Genomic DNA, 22458 nt, shown 5'->3' with positions numbered 1-22458 from the left:
GTGTAGTTTTCCACTTCATAGCTGAACCGCTGTTAATCCTGAACATTTCTTCTTTGCAATAAGACCTTCAGTTACCCAAGACAGGGCTCGAATTTTGACTGTCCTCAAGGAGGTATTTTATGAGCATGCAAACTATCATAAAAGTCAATGAGTGGTGTGTATGTCAACAACAAAATGGCAAAATGCTATAATTAAAAGGGTTTGCATCTACTTCTGCGCATGTAGTGTACCAGCGGGGTGTGTGGTTTACAGAGGGGCTGATATATTTACTTCATGTCATTCAAATGTAAATTTTAAGGGCACCTACTGAAGTGAAGCAAATTCAATGTGGTTCTGTCTTCTGCACCAATAATTTTACTTTCATTGATCTAGCAGGGGGGTTATGCATGCATGTTCCCTCAGGAATGCATTGCTAAGTAGCTGTTGTAAAAAATGTTTTGATTTATTCAGATTTTCCTATTATGTTACTGCGAGCCAAACTAATCAATACTGTATGTGGCTTGTTAGAGCACAAGAAGCAAAACAACAAAGATCTAAAAATATGCCCATCTCCTAGAGGAAATTTGTTAACTCAGTGTTGAGTCACATCATTAATGGAATTTTTTGAAATGCAAATATTTGAACGCAAGAGAATTAACAAGTTGTGTCCAGCAACTTGCAGGGAAATTATGTTACTATTTTATAGTAAAATTATCTGGTGAGCTTTAGTTGAGCCTTATACCACATGCCTTCTCATTGCATTACTACACTGAGATCTTTTTGGAATAATAACAGGCAGAATAAGGAGAGAATGGGAAAAATTGTAGCCTTCACCATTAGGCTTGCCGTACGGTCCCAAAATTCCAGTAGTCGGTACTAACAACAGTAAAATTGCATTTACACTCTTAATACAATTAATATACATCTATTTTGACATACAGCATCAGATTGTTTTGTCCCATTTGTTGCTATAGTTATGTCACTGCCACCCTCTGCCAGTCATTTCAGTTTCAGGTTCAATTGCGCATTTAGATACTGTTGTAAATCCAGAAACTTTGCAGTGTACTGAGCAGCGTTCACATGCTCAACAGATACAGTATGTCTGTTATTGGCTGCAATGATCAACGTCTCAAAAGCACGTTGTAAATCGATTTGATGTTCTTCACAGACCACTTACACAGATACACACAGGAGTGTTTGAAAGAAACCAAACCACCTACAAGCGGGTACTGAATATACCCGGTACTCTGTACTACTGGTAATGCAGAAATACTGGAGTACCAGCTTGGTACCGAAGTACTGGTACTTTTGACAACCCTACTCACTGTGGTGACCGAAGAAAATTAACTCCCACCTTTCAATTAGAAAATCCAACTGTCTTATTGGCAAAGCCATCGCATCTTTACAGCAGTGTTAACTCTCCAACACGCATTCACATTGGCTGGGAAATTATTTTCAGCCTTTTTAGTATGATTTGACCTGAATAAGCCCGATCATATTGTTGATTTGACCATTACTGTAATGGAAGTGTCAAGCAAACAGTTTTGGAGATGTTGGACTTTTCCTAGTAAAAGATGTGTACTTGCATGACTAGAATAACTATTAATTTGGGTAATTGGAAAAATCATAACGAGATCTTTTACATCTCAGTTGCTACTAAATTATATTTAAGGGGGATAAGTTTTAGATAACTTTTCCTATTTAGCACCAAAACTTTGGAACAGTCTTCCTAACATTTTCCGGGAAGCAGACACACTCTGTCAGTTCAAAGCTAGATTAAAGATGCATCTCTTTGACCTAGCATACACATAATACATTATAGACTTCTATAATTCAATGTTAGGCTGCATAGATTAGGTCAGCCGGAACCGGGAACACTTCCCATAAATCCTGATGTACTCGTTACATCATAAGAAGAATGGCATCTACGCTTATTTTAGCGTCTTTGTTTATCCCGAGGTTTTCCCGCAGCCTGCCGGATCCAGGCCGTATCCAGATCTGACGAAGGACCTTCGCCTGGACCCGATGACAACGCAGTGCTGAAGTGCCAACTAGTCTCTCCCTATGGAGGATCCCTTTACCACTCTACAGATAAAGTGTTTTCGGGAAATTTGTTTCGCGTACCTACCCCGAAATGACAAAATAAAATTCTATATCAAAATTTATAAGGAAAGACCAGTACTTTGTTTAGGCTTGGTTTGTAGGGAATTACAAACCTGCGCACATATATTCAAACACACATAACTATAGAACCAATTCTTAATGCGCATGTGAACACCATCAGCGTTTATCACAGGTTCACGTTTAAAGAGAATGGTGTCGTCTTAGCGGCCCCTAATTTAATAACAAATGATCGTTGCGACGGAAGCGAATCAATCAAAACTAACTTTAGCTGGAAAATAACTTTATTCAAGAACTGCTATAAAGCCAAAACAATCTCTATTACCTTAAATTATACGTTTATCTCTGTAAAGCTGCTTTGAAACAATCTACATTGTTAAAAGCGCTATATAAATGAAGATGACTTGACTTGACTTTAGACTTTTGCTGCTTTTCAGATTTTTCTCCTAACAACATACTACAGTAATCATGCATCTTTCAGTTTGCATATTTTGTAAAAATTCTAGGGAATTTTAGTAGATACTTTTTTATTATTAACATTTTTGGGACATTATAAGGCATAGTAAGTTATAATGATGGAGTTATAAGGCATCATACAGTATTCTACAAAAACAGGTTTTTGATGAATATTTAGACTGATCTCTGCTCTTTTTAAAGAGCCTCTATGGCCCAGCAAGATCTTTTTCAGGGTTGTAATTTTTGCAGATGTATTGCCCAGAATGTTCTTAGTTGACAGTACAAGTTAGCACACAGGAGAATACAAGAGGCTTTCAAAAGAGGAGCATAGATTAAACTCTAAATAGTGCCAGCATAGCAATCACTCTTTAAATTTAAATAAACATCAATGTCTCTGCAACATGCTCTGAAAGAGGGATGTTGGCAGTTCAGATGTCCCATTGATTGTACTGAAATTCACAGGCCTTGTCTGCTCTAAACAACTGCCTCAATGTCACTGCCCAATTCAAATAGAAGAGGAGATTGGACATTAGTATTAGTATTCATATCCTTTGAAAGCCCTTGAGGACATGATCACTCATTTGTGGCTATTGTAGCTTCACATTTGTAAAAAAAAAATATATATATATATATATATATATATATATATATATATATATATATCACAGTTTGTCCATAACGAACACCATGTTCAAGCATAAGGGTGTCCATCAGGGCACTTGGCACCAGGACACCCTAGACCGGAGGTCGATGATCGACTTTGTGGTCGTTTCATCTGACCTCCGGCCGCATGTCTTGGACACTCGGTTGAAGAGAGGGGTGGAGCTGTCAACTGATCACCTGGTGGTGAGTTGGATCCAATGGCGGGGGAGGAAGCTAGACAGACTCGGCAGACCCAAACGTACTGTGAGGGTCTGTTGGGAACGTTTGGCCGAGTCCCCTGTCAGAGAGATCTTCAACTCCCACCTCCGGCTGAGCTTCGACCAGATCCCGAGGGAGTCTGGAGATATTGAGTTCCGAATGGACTATGTTCTCTACCTCCATTGTCGATGCAGCCGCTCGGAGCTATGGCCGTAAGGTCTCCGGTGCCTGTCGATGCGGCAATCCCCGCACCCGGTGGTGGCGGAAGTAAGGATGCCGTCAAGCTGAAGAAGGAGTCTTACCAGGCCTGGCTGGCTTGTGGGACTTCAGAGGCTGCTGTCGGGTACCGGCAGGTCAAGTGTACTGCAGCCCGGGTGGTTGTGGAGGCAAAGAATCGGGCCTGGGAGGAGTTCGGTGAGGCCATGGAGAAGGACTATCAGTTGGCCTCGAAGAGATTCTGGCAAACTGTCCGGCGCCTCAGGAGGGGCAAGCAGTGCCCTATCAGCACTGTTTACTGTGGAGGTGGGCAGCTGTTGACCTCAACTGGGGATATCGTCGGACAGTGGAAGGAGTACTTCGAGGATCTCCTCAATCCCACCGACACGTCATCCATTGAGGAAGGTGGACTCGTCCATCACCCAAGCTGAAGTCACCGAGGTAGTCAAGAAACTCCTCGGTGGCAAGGCACCAGGGGTGGATGAGATCCGTCCTGAGTACCTCAAGTCTCTGGATGTTGTGGGGCTGTCTTGGCTGACACGCCTCTGCAGCATCCTGGGGACAGTACCACTGGACTGGCAGACCGGGGTGGTGGTCCCTCTTTTCAAGAAGGGGGACCGGAGGGTGTGTTCCAACTACAGGGGTATCACACTTCTCAGCCTTCCCGGGAAAGTCTATGCCAGGGTACTGGAGAGGAAAATTTGGCTGATAGTAGAACCTCGGATTCAGGAGGAACAGTGTGGTTTTCGTCCCGGTTGTGGAACACTGGACCAGCTTTATACCCTCTCCAGGGTGCTGGAGGGTTCATGGGAGTTTTCCCAACCAATCCACATGTGCTTTGTGGATTTGGAGAAGGCATTCGACTGTGTCCCTCGTGGCGTCCTGTGGGGGGTGCTCTGGGAGTATGGGGTCCGGTGCCCTATGTTAAGGGCTGTCCGGTCCCTGTACAGCCAGAGTAGGAGCTTGGTTCACATTGCCGGCAGTAAGTCAGACTTGTTCCCGGTGCATGCTGGACTCTGGCAGGACTCCCTTTGTCACCGGTTCTGTTCATAATTTTTATGGACAGAATTTCTAGGCGCAGCCATGGGCCGGAGGGTGTCCGGTTTGGGGACCACACGATTTCATCTCTGCTTTTTGCGGATGATGTTTTCATGTTGGCCTCATCAGACCAGGACCTTCAGCGTGCACTGGGACGGTTTGCAGTCAAGTGTGAAACGGCTGGGATAAGAATCAGCACCTCCAAGTCCGAGGCCAGGATTCTTAGTCGGAAAAGGGTGGCTTGCTCGCTTCAGGTTGGTAGAGAGTTCCTGCCTCAAGTGGAGGTGTTCAAGTATCTGGGGGTCTTGTTCACGAGTGAGGGAAGGGTGGAATGGGAGATTGACAGACGGATCGATGCAGCTTCTGCAGTAATGCGGTCGATGTACCGGTCTGTCGTGGTGAAGAAGGAGCTGAGCTTGCAAGGCGAAGCTCTCGATTTGCCGGTCGATTTACGTTCCTACTCTCACCTATGGTCATGAGCTGTCGGTAGTGACCGAAAGGACAAGATCCCGGATACAGGTGGCCTAAATGAGCTTTCTCCGCAGGGTGGCTGGGCGCTCCCTTAGAGTTAGGGTGAGGAGCTCGATCACTCGGGAGGAGCTCAGAGTAGAGCTGCTGCTCCTCCACATCGAGAGGAGCAGGCTGAGGTGGCTCGGGCATCTGTTCCGGATGCCTCCTGGACAGTTTCCCGGGGAGGTGTTCCGGGCGCGTCCCACTGGGAGGAGACCCCAGGGAAGACCAAGGTCACGCTGGAGGGTTTATGTCTCCTGGCTGGCCTGGGTACGCCTCGGTATTCCCCCAGAAGAGCTGGAGGAAGTGTCTAGGGAGAGGGAAGTCTGGACGTCTCTGCTTAGACTGCTGCCCCCGAAACCCGGCCCCAGATAAGCGGAAGCAGATGGATGGATGGATATATATTGATATTAAAGTCATTGTTACCTAACTACATAATAAATTAAATGGAAAAACATTAGTAAAAGTTAAAATAATACAGTAAGCGTAAATAAAAATATATGGGTAATTCTTGGTATTTGTCATGTCAAGCAGTGAGTATAGTGTCTTATTTTTAGCATTATACAGTAGCGACCAAAAGTGATGTCCAGCCTAGGAAAATTGACATCTTAAAACTTTGTTAAAGATTTTGTAAGCATATTGCATAGTTGTGCTTGGAGTCAATTGTTTTATTTGTGATAACACAGTGAAACATGCCAAATTGTGGGGGCATAATATCTGGCCAGGATGCCATACAAAGTAATGATGACAACATGCAAAACAACAGAGAACAAATGATGTATGTTGTAGCCTGTGAATTTTTTTTTATTTTTTTTTATTTTTTGCATAGTAAGATAAAACCTGTATCTGTAGTTTCCTTTTTTTTGCCAAATAATTTTGTCAGATAAATATCTTAACCAAGTTTTGTGTTTTAGTCATTTTTATTGAATTTGTCAATATTTTCCCTCCAAATTATCGTTGCTTTATTGACATTAAGTATTGCAGAGGGAGGGAAAAAAAAGAGAAAATATGACGCAGTTAAAAAAAAATAATAAAGAGGTAAACACTTCCAATCCAAGGTGTTGTTTACTCTTCAGTTGTTGACTGTCTCAGATTAGCAATGTCAATTACATGCCACTTGATTGGAACTTTGATGACAGGACGTGTTCTTGGGTTGTGACCTCTGCATCACTTGAGTTGTTGTGCTTTTTATCTGCTGCCTCTCCAAGATAAGAACTGTTCCATGGCTGTCACTGATTGCACATCCCTGGATAAGGTCTGCCCATACATTGGTACCTGCTATAGTCTGAGAGGACAGACCTATTGCAAATGTCCACCAAGTGAAATACGGTCCCTATACCACAGATTTCGATTTTTGTGTAAACCGTTTTACTGGTGAGGTTGGTTTTATTGGGTTTACTTCATTACGTTTATCGGCATGATGTATCCATTTGTTTTTGAAAAGTCAAGGTCCCAAAAATACAAAATATCCTATTTGAGTTGAGCACAACTGAGCTGAGTTGAATTTTTGAGTGCAAATAATGTAACCTGCATCCTGCAGCAATTCTTTTTTCTATTGTATGTTAATTAACTGGCATTATATTTGTGTTTTATGTCTGTTTATACCACTTCTAGAGGATGTAAAGGCATGAAGTAACATTTGGCAACAGTGTCAACTGAGGCATGACAGCTGAAGTGTCTCCATTGAACCCAGTCCACATCAATCAGCGCTTTCATCCCATTTCACACAGGATTCACAGGACATGACTGCTCCATGCCGGCTACAGGCTGCACTTCCAACCCGTGTGATTCGAAGGGCACTTCCATGTGCGAAGAACAGCGGGGCAGTTTCAAGTGCACGTGTCACCATGGCTATACAGGCCTGTTTTGTGAAATTTCCATCAGTCACTGCGTCGAGGGATTGTGTCATCACGGATCAAAGTGTGTGAATATCCCTCTGGGCTTCGTGTGTGAATGTTTGCCTGGTAAGAGTGATTTCTTATAGTCTGTGTCCTGCCAGTCCCTCTGTCCACACTTTCACTAAAGCATCCATTTAACCCTTACGTTTTGATTTCTTCGTAGGGTTACAAGGACGATTCTGTGAGGTAAACATTGATGACTGCCTGGATAAGCCCTGTGGTGCACTCAGTATCTGTAAAGATGGCATCAATGCCTACGACTGTTTCTGTGCACCTGGGTTCGTTGGTAAGTTCACCACAAGCAATTTTCTAGAGCAATTTTTCCTTTGTCCAGTTTTCTAACATTCAATTCCCCTATGTTGAGCTGTGTTTAAAAGGCCTGCGACCTCAAATCTGCTCCTGTATTGTAAGATATTAGTTGACCGTCTGCTTATCAAGGAGAATTTTCTAAGCTGCATAGCCCTGCCATCACATTTACTGGCATCCATTTGATGACAGAAACAGTTGGACGGTTGTTGTGTTTTTTTTTTTTTTCATAGCACCTCATTAGCTGTGGGTTATTTTATTTGAAGCAGCATCTCGGCCCCTGTATTTGCGAGGAAATCCTTAATGAAATGAACGTTTGCCCTTCTTTTCAAGGTAATCACTGTGAGATTGAAGTAAATGAGTGTCTTAGTCAACCCTGTCAGAATGGAGCTTCCTGCTCAGATGAGCTTAACTCCTTCAGCTGTCTCTGCCCTGCCGGGACCACAGGTACATAATTCCTTCCTGCCATCTGAGTTTCACTGGCTGAATTTGGGTGATAAAGGCCACACAGTTACATTTTGAAATTGACAACCACGTTTAAGTGTGGGATCAAATCCTTTAAATTATATTTGCGGTAGTTTACAGACTGTAGATTAGGTGTCACTCCTGAACCTGCAATGGTAATAACCATAGGCACATTATGGCCTCTTGTAGTCTTAAAAAAGGAACATGGGGGTTGTTGTATTTGTTTATTTATAAATAATATTGAAGTTGTATTAGTAGTGCTAGTAGTAGTATCAGTTAAAAATAGATTTGTCGTATTCGTGGAGCTTAAAGGTGAAGTGTGTAATTTTTTGTCCATAAAAATCTCACATCATGGACTACTACAAATATAAGTAGCGAAAGCCAAAAAAAAAAAAAAAAAAAATATTGAGAGATTCATTGCCGTCACTCCCTCAGCCATAGAAACACTCATGCAGCAGTGTTAACTAGTTTGCTGAAATGTACAGTAATGACAAGGTAAGAAAACACAAAGTATAGTGTTATAAATTACATTAAATTTGAAAATGAAAATATAAAATTTACAGTGTTAATAACTTAAAGTCAATTATGCATCATCTGATTATGTGAAAGTGGTCTGGTTGAGCCAGAAGTTGTCAGACCATTCAAACAAATAGAGCAATGTTTTTAAATCGCCACAGGAAACTTGACCTGCAAATGGCTTACTTCGAGTTGTCTCTGCAGTCTGCACTTTAAACGGGGATAGAAGCATTTTAATATAAAAAAAAATTGCACACTTGAAGCTTGAAGAGATATGATCGTTTAGTGTGTCATGTTTAGTTTACAAACTCCTCTTTAAAACAGGGGGGCACTTTTAGTTCTTATCCAACCACATTAAATTTCTATTTCAAGAGTAATTTCCACTTAATTCTTTCATGTTCATGCAAATTGGAAAGGAAATAGGCTCATTTGGCAGTATGAGTCAACTCAAGCTCTAGGTATATTTTAGGAACTTTCTGCCCAACAGAATGTAAATTCATCTACTTTCATTTCAAATCAGGAGGTGTATTGCTCGAAGGCTTAAAAAGGATTTTAGATTGTTTTTTGGTTTTTTTTTTTTACTTTTATTCCAGATTCTTTGTGCAGTGAAAACTTCAGTTTAATTGGTTGGCATGGGAATTTCTATGACAACTCTCATTCTTATTTTCTTCTTTTTGTGTGCCTTTCTCTTTTTCTCTCACTTCTCAGGTAGTTTATGTGAAATAAACATAGATGAATGCCAGTCATCACCATGCATGAACAATGGCACATGTTTGGACCTCTCAGATGGCTTTAAATGCATTTGCCCTTCAGGTTTCTCTGGTGTGTCTAATGTTTTTTTTAATGGTTATTCTCCATTGGTTCTCTATTGGTTTCAAGGGGCCCAAGCCTGAAAAAACAAAAAACAAAAAAACAATGAAGCTGTTGAATGTGAATGTGTTGTTTTATTTTGGTCATTTATGTTTTATAGACAGGAAAACTGTCTCGCATGTGTCTTGAAAAGATGGATGAGCTTCCTTCAATGATCTCACTTGCATGATAACTTTTATTTTTCGTTTTATATTGTGCATTAAAGGTCCTGAGTGTTCACTGGACATCAATGAGTGTGTCTCATATCCCTGTAAGAATGGAGGCACATGCATTGACCAACCGGGTAATTACTACTGCCGATGTGCGGCTCCATTCAAAGGTAATGAAGACTGAGGGAGTGGGGTGAAGGGTGAAGAAAAGCAGAGTTAATTAACTTCAGAGAGCATTCCTCTCACCTGTCTGAACTCATGCAGTCAGCATTGCCACATCGTAATCTTCATTGTCCACAAAATTGATTAATTTAAATTCATTTAAATTGTATTTATGTCCGGTAAAATGTATAATTCAAAGTATATTTTTAAAAAATTAAATAAATTGTAAAATAGAAAAATAAAAATAGAAAATCAAACGGTGTGAAAAACTTGCACTCAACATAATCTGGTTTCAGCCAGTTGCTTTTATAGTCTACTTTTTGGTGGCATTTTTGGCAGGTAAAAATGGGATTCTCTTTAATGCATTTCACCCTTACAATGTATGGTTTTCATTTACAAAAATGTTGTGATGTTAACCTCAAAATTGACTTCCTGTTGAACATTTTGGTGAAGATAATTTTTTATTAAGCTCTGCATTCATACACACACATTCAGTTCAGAGGTGGATCAAATCAGACCCAAATGCCAGGACAAATTCCCTCTAGAGTGCTGTGCTCTTTGACTATTTTATTCAGATCAGGAATTATTGAAATCTTATCTGCTTTGTGTATACACCTGTTTTACACAGCTATATTACGTGCATTATTGGATTTTCTTTGTTTGTTTGTTTGTTTGTTTGTTTTTTTGTGTATGTATGATGCTCAGCTGTTCAATTCCGGACACAGAACGCAGCTCATCTAAAATCGATCAGGCGGCTCAGTCATTGCTGCTTATATTCAAACAAAGATCACGGATCATGCTTCCATTAGACGCGCAAATTAGGTTGTCAGGGATAATGATGATATCGGTTATTCTGTATTGAAATCGAGGAAAAAAGGCACTGACAGCTTTGCATGCTCTGTTGAGACACACATGCATAGTGTTTATGTGGGGGGATTTTGAGAACATTAAACTACCCTTTACACAGCTATCCCTTACTAACTGATCTAGCGTCTAGACTCTGGCTAAAATACAGTGTGCAGTCTATGCGTGTTAATTGAAACTCTGAGAGTTCATAGCAGCCAGAACCAAACAATGTGTGTAATTAGACAATCTAATGCATGTTATTAATTAGGGGCCAAGCACCGAAGGTGCATAAGCACCTATTGTAATCGTTGGTGTTCATATTATTATTATTCTGCTTTGGAAGTCTCTGGCAGCCCACAGAACCGCTTGCAGGAAAGTTTTGAAATTTGGCACACTGAATAGAGGTCAGTCCCAACATTAACCACACCGATTTTGGAGTCTGTAATTCAATCCTTCTAGCACCAACACCTGGTCCAAAGTTTAACTCATGTTTATGCTAATAACTTTTGAACCACAAGGGCTAAAAACAAAATAATGTTTTCCTCTGATTCATTTGCTCATTTCGATTCGATTGCACCCTATTACATTATTTTCCATCATAAAAATGTTCCCGCCATTTAGAATTTTGCAAAAAGCCTACTTTTCACCTAAATTGGCTCATATCACCTTCAGACCATGCTAGCAAAAGTTATTAAAAGCTTTTTGATAAACTTAACCGTTCTCGAAAAACTTGGGAATGAATTAGATGAAGAGCACTCCAAATTGGAAGTGTGGCTATTTCCGCAGCGCGTTAGCGTATTTAGACCAAACCTGCCACATGTCCTCACAAGCATGACCTAAGGTAATGTGCAGCATTTCGGCACAGCCCCACCTATAAATTCCTTGGGTCACTCCAAGAACATAGATACCAGTGTTGCCAGACAGAGTTTGCCAAACTTCCTGTCCGCCATTTTGATTTTCTTTAAAAACCTACTTTTTCACCAGATTCGAGTCATCTTCGACTGGGCCGACAAAAAGTTAAGGATTTATTCCCGACAGACGCATCAATATAGTTGATGGCATGATGCCAAAACGACTCTGAGGCTGGATATCTGCAGTGCTTTGTCATATTGACACCAAACTCTGCCTGTGTCATTGTCACCTTTCTCTGACCACACCACATCAATTTGGTCACAGCGCCACCTATTGGTCGAAAGTTATAAACCATTAAATCATTTTACTAGTGGCTGTACTTACGATTTTTCAACAATTTTTGCCTAAAATCATCGTCTTTAATTGCTCATTGTTGCTGTTGGTCTGATACTCCCAGCCATGCTGGCATGACTTTTTGCTTGGGCCCAATAATTGCTGCTTGAAGCTATTTTTTATTTTTTTGGAGTTGTTCTTAACTACGGTATCTGTCTCAAATCCAATGTGTAATGGGTTCTTTTACTCTTCATTTTCTATACATTTTTGTCTGATCCATTTTACAAACAAAAAAAAGTTGGCACCAGACTAGCCTAGTGAAGCCTAGCTTTACTGACCAGTTTTGGTCCAATATCTATTACCATTATAAAGTTTGTTGAGGCTGGTTTTAGTTTTGACCAAGCTGACTACACATCTCTATCTGGCAGTCCTTTTATAATAACTAACTAATTTTGGTAACAGATCAAGATCTAAAACCAGATGAGCCAAACTATTTATTTATTTATTTATTTATTTTTTTATGTGACTGAAAAAGTAATTATTGTGATTGTTCAGATTCAATACAAATAATTGTAGTCCATGAAGTAGTTTCATTTGAATTATTTAGATTTTTCTTATATGTATATAAATGTACATCAAAATAAACTCCTTAGGAAACATTTTATTTTATTTTTATTTATTTTTTTTTACCTTGGAAAAGTCATGGAAATTCATTGGTCAGTTAGAGGTAACAGGACTGCTTTTGATTTAAATGTGAGAATAGAGGCCTTTTAAGTAATTAATCATGAGAATTTGTTGAGTAAACAAACAGTTGAACATTTTCCATTGTTGTTGGTTTTGTTGTGGATGGAATTGTATTTCTCATGCTGTATTTGGAATTTCAGGGATTAACTGTGAGTTGCTGCCCTGTGAGGCCGTTAATCCGTGTGATAACGGGGCAGAGTGCATGGAGGAGGCTGATCCCGTCCTCTTCCCTCTGGGCTTCCGGTGCCGATGTCGCCAGGGTTTCACGGGGGCCCGCTGTGAGATCAACATAGACGAGTGCAGCTCCAACCCCTGTCTGCATGGCTTCTGTTACGACGGTAAATACTGTAGTTATTTCTCAGCCTTGAACTCACAAACTTTTCCCTTCAGTTTCATAAGCACATGGGTGCTCTGTAGAGGCACTCTTTTTGGAGCAAAGGCACTGTCGGTTTACCCCTTTGACAGTTTTGGCATGACTTAATAAGTTTAATAAGTAGTTTTATAAGACACAAGTTACTCCATTCAGTATGACCAGGTCACATTTGCTTTGGTACTTTTGACAAGTGTCTTGCTCCAGCTGTGAGCGAGGATCTGTAAGGCATAATTGCTGCTTTGTAACTTGAATAATGGATGATAAATGACAGAGTTAATACAATCAAAGCCCAAGGCAGGGTGTTGTTCTCCCTCAGCAATCCAATAAGCAGTTTTTTGCCCTTTTGTGGTGCATCTCCTGCATAAATCATTACAAAAGCCATAGATCAAATACATGTTGTCAGTTAAGGATTACAGATTGCAAAGCACGATGTAGGCCTTTGCAATGAAGTACTTTAAAATTGGAAGCTGTAACTCACTTGATGCTGTTCAATGTGTAGGCTAAATGAACATTTATTGCACACAAACCAACGGTGGACAGTGTTCGGGAGACCTGTTTGAAAACAGTCTTTGTTATTGCATTAGGCACTTACACCTTCACCTTTAAACCATGATGCATATAGCAAAAAGCCTTTAAAATGAGGCATTAAAGATGTTTTCCAGTTGACAGTAATTTATTTGGGCGATAAACTTTTAATTTCATGTAGTATAATGGTGAATGTCATTGCAGTGAGAGGAAGACAAACCTTGACTTTCAAAACTGTGTTCGATTTTACAGTTAAAAGAGGCTATAAACAGAAAACACTTTCAAATTCAGTGCATGTTGTCCAGTATAACTTTTGGCTGAAAACCCTTTTGCTATCATCCTGCTATAACCATCTTGTTTTAGGATTTATCTTTGCAAGATTGTAATGAACAGACTTGAATGCCTGGTCTTGGGGTCAAAAAGGTTGACAACCACTGCTTTAGAGCTTTAAATTTAGAGCCTACATTCAGAATAATCTGAAGTTCCTTGTAGTTTTATTCTTAAAGAATCAAGTGGTGTGTTTGTTTGAAATGTTGTGAAAACAAGATAAAGTCATATGAGTTTTGAATGCACCTTGAAGGCAAGGTTACTGTACATAGTGCACTTTGTTTAGACTAAACAATAGTACACTACAGTAAGTTGGAAAAAGTCCAAAATTTTGACACATTGAATTTTCTCAATTTTTTAAAGTGCCTTAGACAACTAAATTTATCTTTGCACTGAATAATCAAAAATAAAGTTTAGAAAAGTTACAAAATTAAGCCAGCATGATTATTTAATGTTCTTGACTTCAACAAGAATAATTGTCTTCTCTACTTTAGCCAACTTGGATTTGTTAAATACTAAATGTCTCCTTCAGTCAAGCTCTTGTAATGGCAGCTGCAGATCTGTTGTTCAGCAAATTTTCAATTAGCAATACTTGAAATGTTCATTTGTCTTCATAATGCAGTTTTAAATGACTGCTTGGTAAGGCTGCTTGTCTCAGAAGCAGAAGACCTCTTGAAATTTAATGTAAGAGTCAATAAACTTCAATCAACATCAATCAATCACCACACAACAAAAAACTAGCAGTGAGCACGAAAATGAGAGCATAATGTATAAAGCAGAATCCCCAAGCAGTGAAACAATAATCTTATAACATTAACTATATAGTTTCATGCTGGGAACTCAATGTGTTCTATATAAAAGTGTTTGTCCATATGCTGATGTGGCTAAAGACTTTTAGGTTTCACCTAAGACAAAGTGCTACTAATGAGTCTAACTTTAATGCATGAAACTGACTACAACTGAAACTTTTTTTTTATTTTTACATAGTACATAGTATTTTTACATATGCTATGCCAGTGGTTCTCAACTGGTTTGGCTATGGGACCCACATTTTCACAAATTAACTTAACTTAACTCAATTAAACTCAACACATTTTATTTATAAATCACTTTCAAAACCATAAGAATGGTGAAAGTGCTGTACATAAATAGCATAAAACTAGAATTATTATAAACATAATAACAATAAATCACAAAAATCAAGTCATCCATCATGCAGCAAATCGTTCACATTTCTCTGACCTAATCTAAGGCCAAAGGCCAGATGAAATAAGTCTTTCAAGATCACTCTTTCTAAGATCACTTTTGAAAGTGTCCATACATGATGAGGATTGTATAGATAAAGCCAGGCTCAGACTACAGGAGTTTGTGACCACCGATTGTGAAATCAGGTGGTTGCATCATGCACATGAGGAGAATCTTTGCAGATTTTCCTCTTTTAAGTCTCAAACCTGCACACACTACAAGATTTGAAAATTGTGGCGCATCACACACTACAAGATATTCTTAAGATTATCATGGCAGATTTAGCACCTCACGTGATCTCACGGGGAAGCGGATACAAACAAAATGTATACTGTGTCACGACAACTTGCTGTATCAATACTTATTCTTTGTAGCGAGAAAAAATGAAAGAAGAACTTCTTTTGAGGAGACATTATAATGGCAGTTGTGTTATTACCACATTTCGACCAGACGTTCCTCCATCACCGTTGTCCACTGGCCCCGTACAGCTGTTTGTTGTTTCGCGGTCGCCATTTCAAAAGTTCCATCACTTCTGCCTCCTTGTAGACTTGTTCCTATTGGCTATTGTGGAAGTACTGATGTAATCATAGTCATAATCATCCCGATTTAAAATCCTAAATATCAAACATGTTTGATATCATTGGGGGAGCCCCAATGTGTCCGTGAGCAGATCGGGAGGTTTAAGATTTGATCTGTAAACGCCTCACATTAGCAGAAAATCTGGGCCAAAGATCGGAACTGATACCCTGGACGTGATTTTTTTCTCAGATGTTGGGAGTAAATCGGGCATAAATCGGCCTTAAACTTCTGTAGTCTGAGCCCAGTTTATGGGCATTTCATTCCAAAGTGCAGGAGCAAAACCAGATCTCCTCTACGCCTCAAACGTGACCGTGGGACAGTTTAACAAACAGACTGCTGTTTGAGATTGGTAGGGGATTAACATATCTTTTATATACTTTGGAGCCTGATCATGCAGTGCTTTGTAAACAAACATTAACAACTTGTATTACATTCTGTATTTTACATGTAACCATTGAAGAGGTGTCAACACAGGTGTTATATAATCCCTTTTCCTGGTATTAGTTAAGAGTCTTGCTGTTGCATTTAGGACATACTGAAGGCATGCAACCAGGGCTTAATTTATGCCTTAGTATAAAGCATTACAATAATCCAGCCGTGTGAAAATAAAAGCATGCACAACAGTCTCCAAATCCTCGGTTGAAAGAATAGGTTTCAGTTTAAACAATGTTCCTAACTGAATAAAGATGCTTTCACAACTCTGTTTATATGACGTTCAAAACAGAGATCTGAATCAAAGTCAGATCAAGTCTGACAGGACAGGGATGTTAGTTTTTTCTGAGGTGAGAGACTTTTTATTTTTATAACATGTTACGAAAATAACATTCGAATAATGACACTCACCAATAGCCTGACAAAATCTCATCTGACCGCAGACACTGAATCAGGTTTTTCTCAGGCACTGTTTACTTGAACTGCATCAAGAGCTTTCACGCACATCTTTCAAAATAAAAGTCTTGCATCAGGAAAACATTTAGAATTAAGTATTTTTGTTGTTGTTGCTTTGACAACACACTCTCCTTGACCCACTCAAAATGGTTTGCGACCCACCAGTTGATACACTGAACTGAACTGTGCTGTTATGCTATAATATGCTATCTTATATTTTGCTTATACTACACTTTTATCTTACTTCTAATTACCTGCCATTTAGCAGATGCTTTTTATCTAAACCGACATGTAGTTCAATAATTGCACTCCCAGAGCAACCTGCAGTTAACTACTATGCTCTGAGGTAGGATGGTAACAGCGGTGAAGGACGATTTTGTAACCAGGCAACCAAGTATTCCTCGTCCACCACTTGTAGTCCGACCCACTTTGTCTTGTCTACCATCATCTCCAATTCCAACAAGCTCAGTCAGACAAAGTTTACTTGTTTACTTCCTCCCAGACTGCACCAGCAAAAACAGCTCCACACATGTAGAGCCTCAAGGCCTGTCTGCCATATAGGAGGTATGTGATCCGCTGTGTTTGTGTGGGAAGAGAGTGAGAGAGCAAGGTGTATCTCTTGAGCAGCTGGTGTGAGTAATTTAATGAGAGTAAGAATTTAATGAGAGTAATCGCGGGTACACGCACAAAGACAGAGTGGCAGCATAGATTACGTGGTAAATCTAAGGGATAATGAAGAATCCTGGGACTCGGCATAGGCCTGGTAATAAATTTGCGGCTGTAAGAACCCACAATTACCTCTGTCACAGGCTGCTGTTTTGCAGCAGAAAGGCAGGGGATGCATTTCTCCTCAATGCCATTAATGATTAAAGGCTTGTGGAATGGGTCATTAGGTTTCATGTAAGTCAGATACAACGCAAAGACAGTGGACAGCAACATTCTTGTAGCATTTGTAAAAGAGATCGCTACACAAACACACATTTTACATTTAATTGGACACGCTGTGTTTCCAGCTGTTGGGGTGAGTATAAATGAGCACGGAATTTCACAAGCAGAGAAAGTCAATTTTACTGATACGCTTTAGAAACAAAGGTTTACAGACAAAAGTGAGAATATGAGAATATAAGTCTTTTGACTTCAGTGGGCTGTGGAGGAAAATATAGAGTTTAAAAATATTAGGTGTTTGTAGAGCGTAAAAAAATTAAGTTAAGTTTGGTCATGTCTTAAAATCTGAAAATCTAAAAGTAATTGTTACATATGCAAAGTAATTGTTGTTCTATGCAAGGTATTACACTTTTAAATTGTTCAATATGTACCGTCATCTCATATTATCTGCACATGGATTGAATATTTTCATCACATTATTATAGATTTACGTATCACAAAAAGATTGTAGTTGCAGGTTAGCTAACTGTGTTAGGATGCTAAAAGTCCATAAAAACATTGGAGTTCAAATATGTAGGGATCAGTAAGATTTTTTTTTTTAATTGAATAAATTGATCAAACGTGACAGTAAAGACATTTACAAAAGATTGCTATTTCAAATAAATTCTGTTCTTTTTGACAAAAAAAATGTGAATCAGAACAGCTTTAAAATTGATAATCATTCAAAAATCAGCATATTAAATTGATTTCTGAATGATCATGTGACACTAAAGACTGAAGTAATCTTTGCCATCACAAGAATAAAATACATTTTAAAACATATTAAAATAGAAAAAGTTTTTTTTAATTATAAGAATAATTTGCAATTTTAATGTTTACTGTATTTTTTATCAAATAAACACACAAAAAAATGTATTCTATGAACGATTATATCTTTGTAATGTTTTTTGAGTCTATGTTTTTATTGCTTGCTATGATCCGCGCACCAACATTGCATAACCACTCCTGAAAAAGAAGCCAGAGATTAACATTGTACCTACATCGTCCTTGAATTTTAGTGTTTGTAAAACCAAGTTCGTGAGATCATGGCACTGTGTCTGTAAATGTTTGTTATATGTTTCTAAATCAGGAAACTTGATTTCATATCTTCTAAGGTGATTCTTCTGTCTCTTCGTGTTTCTTACTACAGCTGTGGACAGTTTTTACTGCTTGTGTAACCCTGGTTACGCTGGTGTGAGATGCGAGCAGGACATCAATGACTGTGCTAGCAACATGTGTGAAAACAACTCGACTTGTGTGGACCTCCATCTGGTAAGAATAATTAATCTTAGTTTCCATATACAGCCCTTAATGAAAGAACAACATCAGTTCTTAGAATAATACATATGGGAACTAAGTATAATAACCACTAAAGCGCCGTAACATCTGTTGTTAAATGATTATTGTTCTCTGTGCAAAGCAATTAATCAAATTTAAATCATTCCTAGGCCCACCTGAAAAATGACATATCTGCCATAGTACAAATAACATATTGGCCCATTGTAACCATGATGTTTTTCTCCACACACTTCTGCAATTAATTCACTCTGACTATTTTTAATAATTCCATATTTTTATTTATTTGAAATATACCATAAAATATAACCAGTTAATGTACAAATTATGTTCAGACTTTTTGTATATAATTTCAGTCTTAAGTATATGTGTTTTATTTTTTTGTTAACTTTTTTTTCTGAATTCCTTTTATTCTTCTTTCTTATTGCTGTTTTGCATACTGAATTGTGATTTGGTCTTTTCTTTCTGGCATCTACAGTGCTGAGTGCAACAGTCGGGGTCTGAAAGTAAAAACTATATTAATTTTCTCCATGGGGAATAGTTTTTTAATGATAACTTATAAACCTAAAATTTTTAACAGTTCAATTCCTGGTGGAAAAACGCTTCAGTTATGACTGTAACCTTGGTTCCCTAAAAAGGGAACGAGATACTGCGTTGATTGACGCTGTGGGAACGCTCTGCATGATTGTCCAATCAGTCAGGCTGGTGACGTCAAAACCAGGAAACTATAAAGCATGCCCAAACAGTACAACACTTGTAGGCTGAAGTAAGTCGCTGACAGGCATGCAGGAAGTATGGCAGGGTGACGCATCGTTTCATTCCCTCTTTAGGGAACCAAGGTTACAGTCGTAACCAAGGCATTCCCTTTCAAGAGAACTCGCACTGTCGATTGACGTTGAGGGAACATTTATACCCATGCCGCCATAATGACAAGTGTCTGTCTAGTGTGAAATTGTAAAGAAGAGCACAAAGACGAGAGCACCTGGGCCCCTGGTGTAGAGCTCATATCCAGGTTGTAAAACCTCACAGTGAGGACCAGCCTGCTGCATCACAAACATCTTGAAGTGAAACTCCTGACAGTAGAGCCTTAGAGGCAGCCATACTCCTAGTCGAGTGGGCTTGGACTGCCATAGGGGAAGGTAGTCCGACTAACTCACACGCAAGAGAGATAGCCTCAACTATCCACTTGCTCATCCTCTGCTTAGATGCTGAGGACCCCTTGCTAGGAGACTCAAAACATACAAACAGTTGTTCAGATTTACACCATAGGGCAGCTCTGTGGATGTAAGCATATAATGCCTGAACTGGACAAAGCAGATTACTCTTTTCCTGGTCTGAATCCTGGAAGGGAGAAGGACAGAAGGCCTGCAGCACAATAGATCTAGCCACATTGGTGGGGACCTTAGGGATGGAACCTGGCCTTGGGTGAAGAAACGCCTTCACCATGCCAGGTGCTAATTCCAAGCACGAAGGGGCAACAAACAGGGCTTGAAGATATCCTACTGTTTTAAGAGACATAATTGGGATAGGAACCAGGGTTTCTTCCACATAACCAAGGCACTTAAGCATCGCCGCGTGACCTTGATTGCGCAAAATGGGTTAAAGCCCCCCGGTTAAAACCCCCTGGTCTCTGAGCCACCATTGTAGGGGTCTCTTGTATAGCAGGCCAAAAGGTATCATGCTGGATGCTGCTGCCATCAAACCCAACAAGTTCTGATACTGCTTCACAGTGAAGGACTGGCCTAACTTTATATTGTTCATGGCTGACAGGATTGATTCAATGCATGCCGGGGGGTAGATTAACTTACATCGTAACTGAATCACACGGTGCAAGGAGCTGGCTTTGGATTTCCAAGGTCTTTTCTGAGACCTGAGAGCGACGGGGGGGACGTTTTTTAAACGCCGCCGCCTGTTTGCTGGCCTCCTGAAACCTATCAATGACTGTGTTGACAGCGTCACTGAATAGGCCAGAAGGGGACAGCGGGCGTCCATCAAAAAACTTTTTTCTTTCTCTTTGATTGCACTCAGGTTGAGCCACAAGTGACGTTCATTGGCCATAGAGTGACCATAGAGCGACCGATTGATTTGGCCATCTCCTTGGTGGCCCTGAGAGAAAAGTCAGTGGCCAGACTCAACTCTGTAACAGCGTCAGGGCCAGTGGCATTGTAAGCAGACATGCTGCAGTCTGACCAGCTGCTGAATAAGCCTTACCCACCAAAGCCTGGTTGTTCTGACCAATTTGGTGGGTAATGTCGAGGCCTTTAGAGACGATGTAGACTGAGGGGCGAGATAGCTAGCTAGCTTCTCTTCCACCTTAGGCATCGCCCCATAACCATGCTGTCTGTAGCGTAATACCGATTAATCGACAAGGAGGCTGTGACCAAGAGGGCAGGAAGCGTTCATCTAATTTGCTTTTAGGATGAACGTCCTGCTTCTCAGCTCGCCAGTCGATATTCAATCTGGTGACAGCACAAGTCACAACTTCCACCAGCTCAGCATCTCCAGCATCGATGCTTACAACATGTAACTGCTCAGAGCTAGATAATTGTAGCACCGGTGCCTCACTCTGGGTGGAAGAAACCGCAGTGCGTGCTTCCACACCCTGAGAGAAGGCACTGGATATAGCAGGTGATGGCAGATTCCCATGAACTGAATTGCCACTGTGCCTCAGCAGCAGCAGCAGGACCCGAGCCATGAGGAACACCCAACAATACAGTCAGATTCAATAGAGTTGGCACTGCATCATCTTTTATTTTCAGTCTCTCTGAAAAAGCCTGCGTCAAACTTGTCTTGTTTAAAAATTAATCTTTAGTAAAATTAAGAACGAACAACAGTGTTAACAAACGAACAGTGTATTACTGATGCCATCTGACTGGAACTTCATTAAAAATAAAGTTTATCCACGCTTTCTTAAAGTTAGGACCACAAGGTCTAAACTTGGCACTTCAAAACATCTTGTAATCAGAAGCATTTCTCTGTTTTTGTTAATGCAGTAATCCTGTGTTTGCGTCTCTCTCGTATTTACTACAACATTACATGAGCGAATCGGTGAGCGGCGCTAAAGAGGCAATGATGTAGAGGTAGGCATTGATCTTCTTCTGCTGAAGTGGTCTTTCGTCGAGTCGGTTTCTGAGCTTGGTTTCAATAAAAACTGTTTTTGGACGAGGACGTTTTGAGTTCTGAAACTTGCAGGATATGTTATAGTACAGTACAATGTCAAAAGATCAAGGAAAGTTTGATTTCTCAGTTCATGACCCCTTTAATTTAATTGTCATTCACATTGCTTTTTTCAAAAAATTGTATTTTTGTTCATTTTTCAAATACATTTTTACTTTAAAGTTTTTTATGGTTGTTTCAGGGAATATGTTTCTATAGGAACAATGAATGGAACATGTTTTTCATGCAAACATATGTTTCATTAATGTCCCTGGTCTTATTGTGAACAGTTCATCAGTACATATTATAAGAAAAAAAATTGTGTACTTTCTCCACATGTAATGCAATTTTTCTTTTTTTGTTGATATTTCTGAGGAAAAATAATGTCTAAATCTTATGTTCAGTATTTTCACAATCCAATCAAATCTTTATTTTACTTGGTAATATGTCACATTACTGAAGATGAATATGTTGAAATGTCATTTCAAGTTGTCTTTCAAAAAATTCTAACAAATATAACATTATTAGTATCATATAACATTAGTAGTATCCTTTTTTTAGTATTATTACAGACATTGTCATATCAGTCAGGACAAAAAGTCCAGAGTCTTCATTCTTTGAGTTGCAGTTTTGTTCTGTAGATAAGCTTGTGTTACCTCACAATCTCTGAGAACAAAGAGAGGGGCAATGAGAGCAATCAGTGGCTCAGAAGCCTGTGTGACATGCAGTTGTTTGGCTCTGATCCCAAATCGGCTTTTCCTTCCCTTCAGCAAACCCACTCTAATACAGCCAGAAAGAGAGATACCAGGCTCTGTGCTCTCAT

General features: G+C 39.7%; 1 protein-coding gene across 1 annotated transcript in view; it reads left to right on the top strand.

Annotated features, from left to right (window-relative positions):
• The window catches only part of eys (eyes shut homolog), a 292650-nt gene that overhangs the window by 108449 nt on the left and 161743 nt on the right, over window positions 1-22458 (top strand). Inside the window, exons 13-19 of the mRNA XM_084092742.1 lie at window positions 6912-7145; window positions 7243-7365; window positions 7719-7832; window positions 9075-9188; window positions 9442-9555; window positions 12463-12660; window positions 18334-18455. Coding sequence (XP_083948868.1) covers window positions 6912-7145; window positions 7243-7365; window positions 7719-7832; window positions 9075-9188; window positions 9442-9555; window positions 12463-12660; window positions 18334-18455 — 1019 coding nt within the window. The remainder of the gene's footprint in view (window positions 1-6911; window positions 7146-7242; window positions 7366-7718; window positions 7833-9074; window positions 9189-9441; window positions 9556-12462; window positions 12661-18333; window positions 18456-22458) is intronic.

The sequence above is a fragment of the Abramis brama genome (genome assembly GCF_963993115.1).
Source record: "Abramis brama genome assembly, chromosome: 19".
NCBI lineage: Eukaryota > Metazoa > Chordata > Actinopteri > Cypriniformes > Leuciscidae > Abramis > Abramis brama.
Note: the sequence above shows the minus strand (reverse complement) of the source record. Positions and strands in the feature narration are given on the sequence as shown.